Source organism: Thalassophryne amazonica, chromosome 1 (genome assembly GCF_902500255.1).
Source record: "Thalassophryne amazonica chromosome 1, fThaAma1.1, whole genome shotgun sequence".
NCBI classification, from domain to species: domain Eukaryota; kingdom Metazoa; phylum Chordata; class Actinopteri; order Batrachoidiformes; family Batrachoididae; genus Thalassophryne; species Thalassophryne amazonica.
In genome coordinates this window covers 9,373,813-9,383,637 of record NC_047103.1, presented here as the reverse complement: position 1 = coordinate 9,383,637, position 9,825 = coordinate 9,373,813, and the positions used below count along the sequence as shown (strand labels likewise).

General features: G+C 42.4%; 1 protein-coding gene across 1 annotated transcript; it reads right to left on the bottom strand.

Moving 5' to 3' along the window:
* Nucleotides 1–815: 815 nt before the first annotated feature.
* On the bottom strand, nucleotides 816–9,592 carry LOC117502304 (protein disulfide-isomerase A4-like). The gene is made up of 10 exons (XM_034161381.1): nucleotides 9,307–9,592; nucleotides 5,724–5,895; nucleotides 5,219–5,424; nucleotides 4,474–4,612; nucleotides 4,182–4,387; nucleotides 3,945–4,103; nucleotides 3,710–3,861; nucleotides 3,404–3,560; nucleotides 3,084–3,317; nucleotides 816–1,424 (listed from the first exon to the last, which is right to left on the bottom strand). Exons 1-10 carry the CDS (start codon nucleotides 9,383–9,385, stop codon nucleotides 1,009–1,011), a joined length of 1,920 nt encoding a protein of 639 aa, XP_034017272.1. The 5' UTR covers nucleotides 9,386–9,592; the 3' UTR covers nucleotides 816–1,008.
* Between the last annotated feature and the right edge of the window lie 233 nt (nucleotides 9,593–9,825).

The window sequence follows — 9,825 nt, the reverse complement described above, 5'->3', positions numbered from 1 at the left end:
TGCATCTGCCGTGTCGACCCCGAACAAAAACGGGAGCAGCCGAAAGGACAACAACTAACAGAGGCCGTTTGGCCGTTAACATTGGGCCATATACCGGCCCAATTTCATGGTGTTTGGTGATTCCATTAATGAGAAAATGCATCATGAAATAAAGAGCATCATACATCGTCAACCTCGAAGCCATGAAAACTGCAAACAGAGCAACAAATTTTAATGTTACCAGTTCAATAATTGAGGTTTGGGAACCAGAAAACATTACACGCTTTTCTACGTCAGAAAAGCCAATGAGTTTATTTGGGTCAATTTCGCAATATTGGGGTAGAGGGGGACATCTAGTTGCAAATGACCTACACAGAACAGGCTCACTCCAATCACAGAGGTATATGGGTTTCCTATATTTGACTACAGGGATCAAAAGTTATTAGAAGTTGTTTTTGAAAAACATTTCTAGCGCCATCTACCATTTTTTACACTGGCCATTTTTTTGTATACAGTGAGATTTTCCTGAGCTCTACCAACCCTGTAAATTTCACATTTCAGCTCTGCCTGGTTTTTGCTGCCCATTGACATGTGCCTAGAAAATACAAAACACCCCCCCCCCCCACACACACACACACACTATTAATCTTCCCCCAGTGGACTAATTTAATTAGGCAGGTAATCATGTTTTAAAACCACATGAACTGTCTGAAAACACTTATTTGTATGAGACTCCGCCTCTGCCCCGCTTGAAATCAGTCATCAGAAATGTCAGTTGTTTGTTTGAGGATTCGGACGTTCTCAGTTAATCTCAGATTAAAGGACTCGTGATTGTTGGCTGAAAAAGCCCAAAAAAACAGACCACTTTTTATTTAAAAAGGACTGAAATATTCAGTGTTAACATGCTACACAACAGAACATCAGAATCTTCACAGCAACTCAGTAACACTGTTTAGACTCCGCCCCCACTCAGTGCCCTACGAGACTCTCCGCCCTAACCTTTAGAGTCCTTCAGTGCTCGCCGCGCTCTCAGAGCTCGTCTCGTCGCTGTGACAGCTTGGTGGCGTGTTCTTCTACAAACTTGCTGAGTCTCTCCAACGTTCTGTCTCCATCCTCCAGTTTGATGGGCTTCTGCTTGTTGTTGCTCGGGGCGAAGTATATCGTGGGGAAACCTTCCACTTTGTAGCTGTCATTGGGAATGTCATTGGCAGTGGAGTCCATCTTGGCAATCACCAGGTTCTTCTCTGCCTTGTACTTCTTGCCCAGAGCCAGATAGTCTGGCTCCAGTTTCTTACAGTGACCGCACCACGGCGCATAAAACTCAATCAGGACATCCTTCTGAGGATCCATGACGATCTCCTCAAATGTTTTCCCTACCACCACCTTCACCGGACCTTTGTTGTTCTTTGGTGTTGGCTGAGACTTTATGATGGGGCTGAGCTTCCCTGCAAACACACCACAAAGTCAGAGCCTGCCTTCACAGTGAAACAATGCACAAATGAAGATGAGTGAAAGTGGGCGGGGTCACGCTGAATTAACTGGGTGGCTGAGCAGCAATAACTACCGGAATCCTGGTATAACTTTTTCCAACATTTCATGAACAAATCAAAGCATTTGTTCACCAAGAAGCAGCTCAAGTCTGTTTGAGCTGACAGTTAGCCAAGTTAGCTGGTGTAGCTAGCAAGCTCACAAACTGAAGAATCCAGTTAGGGCTAAATATTGTCTAATAAACCTGTGTCCAACTAAATTAAAGTTTAGTAAAGTAAGTATTATTCCAAAAGTAACCAACTGTTCGAGATCTCCTGGAGAGATAGATGATAGAAGACAGATACTGTCCGAAAAAAAAAAAAAAAAAAAAAAAAAAAAAAAAAAAAGCACCACTAAACAAACCCCCACCTCAAATACAGCTTAAAGAATTCACCTCTGTACCATTAATCTGTTCAAGATTCACTTTTCCAGAAAGACTTGGGCAATGCTGTGTTTACACATACAACGGCACATCACGAATGCCATGAAGTATACATTCTTAGCCGCTGATCACAAATGTGATGATTCGGGGCAGAGGCGTCAGGTGTCCTCAGGAACTGCTGCAACCTCTTACCATGCATTATGATTAATGGCACGTGTTGCTGGAGAATTATCAGGAACCATTACGCACTGTCAAGAATAATGTTCCGCGTTGTTGTGCGCCATCACGCGTAACAGCGCATCGTTAACTTCTGAGGCAAACTGTCTCCACATACACACATTCATCCAACCATCAGCTGCTGAACAATTCAGATCACTCCAGCTTTTCCCCTCAGCCACAGCAGAAGAACTTAGTGACTGCATGCTTAGTTGGGCTCTGTGCCGTGGAGTGTTGCAGAGAGGAGGAGGAGACAGCCAGATGTGTGGCTTCACGCGGCTCTCCTCTCGCATTTTCCCAAACATCAGGCACATGCAGCAGGTGAAACACCTGCAGGAGCGCGTGGAGGAGCATTGGAATGAGACTTTTAGTCGACTTGGCGTCACTGTCCTCCTTCAGCATACTGCAGCAGGGTTTAATTGTGCGCACGTCAGAGAAGAACACTGTCACGCTCTATTAAGGATCGCCACTAATCAAGACAGAACACCACGTTCAGTTGCGACCTCCATGACACGAGGCGAAATGAGGGTGGTGCATGACATTCATGGAAGATTTGACAGCCAAAAACATGCGCCACGAAAATCACGAATATCACACACCAACACGCACTATTAAGAAACCTATTCAGATGCGTTAAGTCACGTTAAGGAATGTGCCAAGAATGCTGCAAATATGACAGTCGTAACACGTCTTGCTTATGAGTAAACGCAGCTTAAAACTACAGCAAGACACTGACACTGGGGAAACTCAAGTTTCCCAGCATGCTGTTCAAGCAACAGAGGACAGTGCTAATTGGTGTTTGGGGGGGGTGCACTGCTGTTCTTTTATTATTGCCACTTATTCTTTTGAGTTTATTTTGTTTAGCGTTTTGATTCCTGGAAAAGCCCAAAATAAATACCTATACAAAAAAGCAATCTAGATTTAAACAGTAACTTTGGGTGTAATTTAAAGGCACTACACACAAAAAAAAAACCCTCACCTTTCTTAAAGGCAAGAACAAAGTCTCGCAGAACCTCGGCATCAAAGTCGTCGGGCTCCATGGCAAACTTTTTCCCGCCATCTGACAGAATACCCACGTTGACTTCCTCTCCGCTCTCGCTCAGTCCAAGGCTCTTCAACTCGTCAGAGTAATCCTCCTCATCAGCGATGGCGAAGGTGTACTCTGGGAAATCTTTGGCCACTTCGAGCACTTTGGACCTCCAGAACTGCGTAGCTGCAAAGTAAAGTGAAAATGGGACTTTAGAAGTCGATTGTAGCTCCCATTGTCGTCTGGAGACGTAAAGCTCTTTCGGGCTCCACCTGTCTTGTAGTCAAAGCTGAAGTCGACTCCGTAGTAGACGACCACCAGCGGTCTTTGGGCGTAGCGTTTGGCGTCGTTGCTTGGCTTCCTGTGACCCACTAGAGGAAGCGTGTGCTTTCTGAAGAACTCCTGAACCTCTGACACCGATGTCGAGTCCTGTGTGTCCAATTAATGTGAACCAAGTGTCAGAGTTCAAAGCGCAAACATTTTACATTTTAATACTAAGTTTTTCTTTTATGACTCTTAAAACACAAAACAGTCAAACAGCTTCAGTTAAAGAAATGAGACACTGAACCTTCGCGCACCTTCACTGAGAGCACATGTGACACTGGTTCATAATTTGAGCGGAACTTTTCTGGTTGGACGATGACAATCTGACCGGGAGACACTTTGAGCAGTTTGGACACTTCGGCACTGAAGGAGTGGCGGAACGTGAAGTCTTCCCTCAGCACGTTACCTGCACGACAGACAGACATTCCCATACAAACGTCTGCTTGTAGGTTTGAACATAAACTCGGGCGGGTCTGCGGGTCTACTTACAGGCCTCGATGTAGAGGTCAAAGGCTGCATCCTGCTCGTCAGAGAACACGCCCACTATAACAGCATCATCGCCGTCCTTGATGAGCTCCTGCACCTGTTTGACTGTCTGGACCTGTTTGGAGGGAGGACCAGCCTGCTCACCCATGTAGTCCACAATACCTGCGGAGAAGAACCGCAGCTACAATGAACTGAAACCTTCTGGAAACGGATGAAAACCTTCTGTGTTTGATAACGTACCATACTTCTCTCTGGGTCCGTTGTAGTCAAAAACTTTGCCCTTCCTGAAGATTTTAAGTGTTGGATATCCTGTCACCCCGAACCGTGAGGCGATATCACTCTCAACGGTGGCATCCACTTTGGCCAGGGGGATGGGCGGAGAACGCTGGCTCAACTCTTTAGCCGCCTTCTCGTACTCTGGAGCCAAACGCTTACAGTGTCCACACCTGAAGGTAATTTATTTTAAATTAAAGTTGTGAAGATTTAATTAGCTTTACTTAATGTTCATCATCCAACCTGCGGTAATACCAACCATGGTGCGTAGAACTCCACCAGGATGATGTCAGCATTATCAACAGTCTCATCAAAGTTGTCTTTGGTCAGAACCAGTGTGGCCTCTGGAGGCGGCGTCCAATCGGGCTGAGAGACTTCCTTCACCCGAGCAACAATGTCTGCAACAAATCACATGACCAGCATCACCACTGCTGTAGCTACACACGCGTGCACACACACACACCACTGCAGCATATGTGCACAGAGATTTTATTACTTTATAAATCCATTTTTGCAAAATACTGTCAACAGTCTGAGTGACCACTTCATTTCCAAGAAATGTTTTAGGAAAAATTAGTTCAGGAAGTAATGTGCTCTGTGACAGACTGGCATCCTGTCCAGGGTGAACCCTCACACCCTATGACTACTGTGCCTTCCAGCACCCCATAACTGGAGTAAGCGGGTATAGAGAACGGATGGATGGAAGTAATTAATGCAAGTCAGCAGGCCAGTGGTCTCGTCCCAGTAGTTAACTAGAGATCAGAGGTCATGTTCTCAAAATAAAATTGTAAAACAAGTACGATGACCAAACTGTTCTGTTGTGTGAATCTCTAACTGCAGCAGGACACCAGTCAGGCATAAAGCCAGATATGCAACAATTAACTGGGGGGAATTGATCAAATCCCCCGCCCCCCTCCCCCAAAACTATTCACTTGATTAAAATAAATAAATTTAAGCATGATGAAAGTTGTCAAACATTTAAAATACTGCAAAATCGTTCCTACCCTTCTCTGTCCGTTTTCCGTCATAATCCAGAGGCTCTCCCTTCTTCAAGATCTTGATGGTGGGATATCCCGACACGTCAAACCTGCTTGCCAGCTCGCTGGCCACCGTTATGTCCACTTTGGCCACAGGGATCGGAGGGTCATTCTCCTTAAGAGTCTTTGCGATTTTTTCATACTCTGGAGCAAACTGTTTGCAATGACCGCACCTGTTCAGAAACAGAGACACGAGAGCATGAAAACCGGCTTTTCCTCTTACTCCTCACTCAGGAGGAGGAGGAGTAACAAGGAGAGGGGTCAGGAATGAGGGGAACAGTAGTAGCCAGTAAACCAGTAATAATCAAAATGTCTGATATTTATATTGTGTATTTATAGCTGCAAACTGTTTTTCTTTTTCACTTTTGATACTGTGCTGCTGTACAATGCTGCAGGAACCTCAATTTCCCTGAGGGAGTCTTCCCAAGGGATCAATAAAGTTCTAATCTATTGTGAGGATGAACAAACGCACCAAGGAGCATAAAACTCCACCAGAACTGTGTCCTTCCCCTCCATAAAGGTCTCGAAGTTGTTGTCTGTGAGAACGACCACGTCATTCTCCTCCTTCACCTCTGTGTCATCTTCATCTTCCTCATCGTCACTGTCCTCATCCAGCTCCTCCACCTCCTTGTCCTCAGAGTCATCTTTTAAAGAAGACGATGACAATCACATGTTTATCGGACGAGACACGTTTAACATGACATAAGAAAACTGAATTGGAAACAGATGATATACAAGATAACGCCTTTTGACTAAATCAGACAAATCCCAGGAGCTATTTATTTTCTTATTATCAGTATGCAATTTTTCAAGACTACCTAGTACAGATGGTTGCCCAGTTCCGGATCACTTTTTTTAAATTCCCGGATCACCTTTTTTAAAGTCCCGCTATACGGAGCCATAATGCCACTGAATGTCCTTTAATTGTGCATTGTTATATTGGGTATTTGGATGTTATTTAGCTGAAAAGGTCTGGGTGGAGTAGTGCTTCTACTTACAGTGTGAAGCCACATTATGTGTGGTTCAAACATTTGGCAGAAAATCACTTTTGCTGGTTCTGGATGACGACACTGTCACTTTAGGTTCATTCCTGGCATCTGGCTGGAGCCCTTCTATCAATCAATCAATCAATTTTATTTATATAGCGCCAAATCACAACAAACACTTGCCCCAAGGCGCTTTATACTGTAAGGCAAGGCCATACAATAATTACGTAAAAACCCCAACGGTCAAAACGACCCCCTGTGAGCAAGCACTTGGCGACAGTGGGAAGGAAAAACTCCCTTTTAACAGGAAGAAACCTCCAGCAGAACCAGGCTCAGGGAGGGGCAGTCTTCTGCTGGGACTGGTTGGGGCTGAGGGAGAGAACCAGGAAAAAGACATGCTGTGGAGGGGAGCAGAGATCAATCACTAATGATTAAATGCAGAGTGGTGCATACAGAGTAAAAAGAAAAAAAAATTCTAATGCAGAATGATACACACTGTGCCCGAGAATGTGTTTTGGACACAAAATGATAGAAATTATACTTATTAAATGAAAATTTACTTAGTTTCAAAGGCGCCGTTATACGTTTTTATGAGCAAAAAATGAAGTGGAGGTGAGATTTCTCCTGAATTAAAAAGTAAAAGCCCCCACATTCATGCCCATTCGTGATGTTGAAATGACCCCCAAAGTACACATGACTCACTAGCACTGACACGAGGCTGCTGCTTCAGTGATCCCCAACCGGCAAAGTTTTGCGTCGGAGATAAATGCGCGCAGCAATTAAACAGCAAGACATAACACACTGACATTTTCTACCCAAGTAACTATTTTCCCACTCTGGAACCAAAAACACTGAATGGCTAACTCACCTTTGCTACATCTTAGAGATCATTACTTTCAAACTTGCAGGAATGAGTGAGTGAGAAAACGTGCACACACCGCAGACACCGGGATGTTTTGATTCCTCTGCTGATCACAAGGATAAATAAATAAATGGACTGCATTTTTATAGCGCTTTTTCATCTGCATCAGATGCTCAAAGGGTTTTACAATAATGCCTCACATTCACTCAAATGTCAGGGTGCTGTCATAGAAGGCGCTCACTACATATCGGGAGCAACTTCCAAAATAAAATGTTTTAACACAGGAATGAGAAAACTTAGAGTTATGTCATTTTAAAGTGCGACTACAGATCTGGATGAGATGTTGAATATGTAAAGTGCCACCACAGTAACACTGTGGGTTTTTTTCTTTTCTTTGATGAACATGGAGAGAAAACCAGGTAACACAAAAAAAGTTCAAAAGTGGATAACCTGATTCAAAATTAAATACTCAGTTTTGTCAAGTTTTTCTTTGAATCAGATTCATTCAGAAACAAAGCCTAAAGGTTCAACAGGTACACATTAGAGAAAGTGCAGAGAAAATATTTTACCAAAGTCAATTCTAACTAGTAAAGCTTCGAGATATGTTTCGGTGTGGATGCAGATTTCTTTCTAAACCGAAATGTGAAAAAAAGTCATCCTAAAAGGAAATGTGAAAAAAATTCATCTTAAAAAGAACGCACCATTAATGTTTTTAAGTTAGGGGGTGGGTGGGGGGATGTCAAAGCAAAATGAAAATGCTAATATTGACTGGGTTTCTGTTTAGATGATGAGTCTTAAAGCTGTATACAGACCAGGAAAAACAAAAGTTCTCATGCTGCATTCACATGTTGGAAGTAGTGAGGTTATGTCTCACACTGTAACCGAGAGATATTTTCCCTATTTTTAGTCACACAAGAGTATTAGTCACCTCTGGTAAAAAAAACAAACAAAAAAATTAATATGGGGGGGATTGTTATGTCACACTGGTCTGTAAATTGCATTGATATGAGAAACATGGTACTACTGTTTTTTTGCAATAAGAATCAAAATTAATTTGATCATCACATTATTTGTAACCTAAACAGTGTCAGCCAGCAGAAGCTAACGGGTCAGTTATTATAAGAGGTACAAAACTCTGCTTCTTGTTACACTAAACAGATCATCAGTGATGTAAAGGTGCAATCTAAGCAATTGAAAATTTTGCAACAGAACCATAGTGTCAGTGAGCTGAAGCTAATGGGCTAATTGTTGTCACTGTAAGAGCCACAAAGAATGAGTGAACTGCTGCTTTCATCACTGAACAGACTTCTGGTCGAGCTTGTGGTCATTTGTAGACAAAACATCAGTCTTTCCATTGGTACAGAGTATTAGCTTATTCAAGCTGATTACGAGAAACAGTGGCTCAAATACTACAGCAGTGATCGGCAACTGGGCAAGTGACTGTATTAGATGAAAGCAAGAGTTAGATAGATTAATCATTGCAGCTCTTAAATTATTTGGGAATTATTTTAATAATGACTGAAGCTTTGAGCCTCTTTAAATCCAGACTATCTAATTTCAGCTTCTTAAATATGAATTTTTTTGGTTGATTATTTCCCCCCCATTAATCGATCATGAAAATAATCACTTTGCAGTGACAGTTACGGCTGCAAGTAGCATTTTCTTTCCATAACTGAATATTCGGAAAACTAATCAACTGATGAGTTAATTAGTTGTTCAGCCCATAAAATGACAAAATTGTGAAAAAAAAGTCTTCAAATGTCTTTTGTCCACAACTGAAAAATATTCAGTGTTAAACCAGAATATATTCACATTTAAGAAACTGAATTGACATAATATAAAAAAAACAAACCTTAGAAACAATTAATCGATTATCAAAATAGCTGTTAATAGTAATTGATTCATCATTAATACAGGAAAACGTTCATTTTAGACAAGGTTGACAAAGTATTAAACTTGCATACAGCAACATATAAACAATATAGCTTCGCCTGTATCGACAATGTTTCGATTATATCATGATTATCGCCTTAATTTAAAATTTGTTGTGAACAAAACTATTAGCATATGACATGCTAACTGCACTGGGGCATACCTTTGCTAATTAGCATAGCAGTTAGCTGCAGACTACAGAAAAAAAGAGAACGGAGGAAAAAAAACCCGTTCTGGTTGATTACTACAAACTTTATTGAACCGCTCAAACTCACCTTTATCATCACATTTGATGAAGGTTGTAAAATGTGCAGCCGCGAACAGGACTACGAGCAGCAGAGCGACTTTCTTCATCTTCCACGGAATGACGCAAGTCTGCGTTAATGACGCCAATTTAGTTATGTGATAAATATCATCAAGCGTCCTGCAATCTGGACTAAAAATCCCAGAAAATCCTTCAAAGTGTCGGTTTCGTTTAAACTAATGGTTGAAATCACAGGCAGCGCCGCCTCCTCCGACTGCAACTTGTCTGACTTGCCACGTTCTCATTGGACGTCGTCACCGGGAGTCCACCAATCACACCTCGACACTCAATTCCTGAACCGGAGACGTTGGACGATCCTATTGGATGCTTGTTGTCATTGTTGCTTTTGCGCTCGATATTTACCTTATAATTAACTCACATCTCCAGACTTAATGGTTACCGGCCAGTTGGACTCACCTCAGTGGTGATGAAATGTTTTGAGAAACTGGTCAGGGGTCACATGATCACATCACTGCTGCCCCACCAGTTT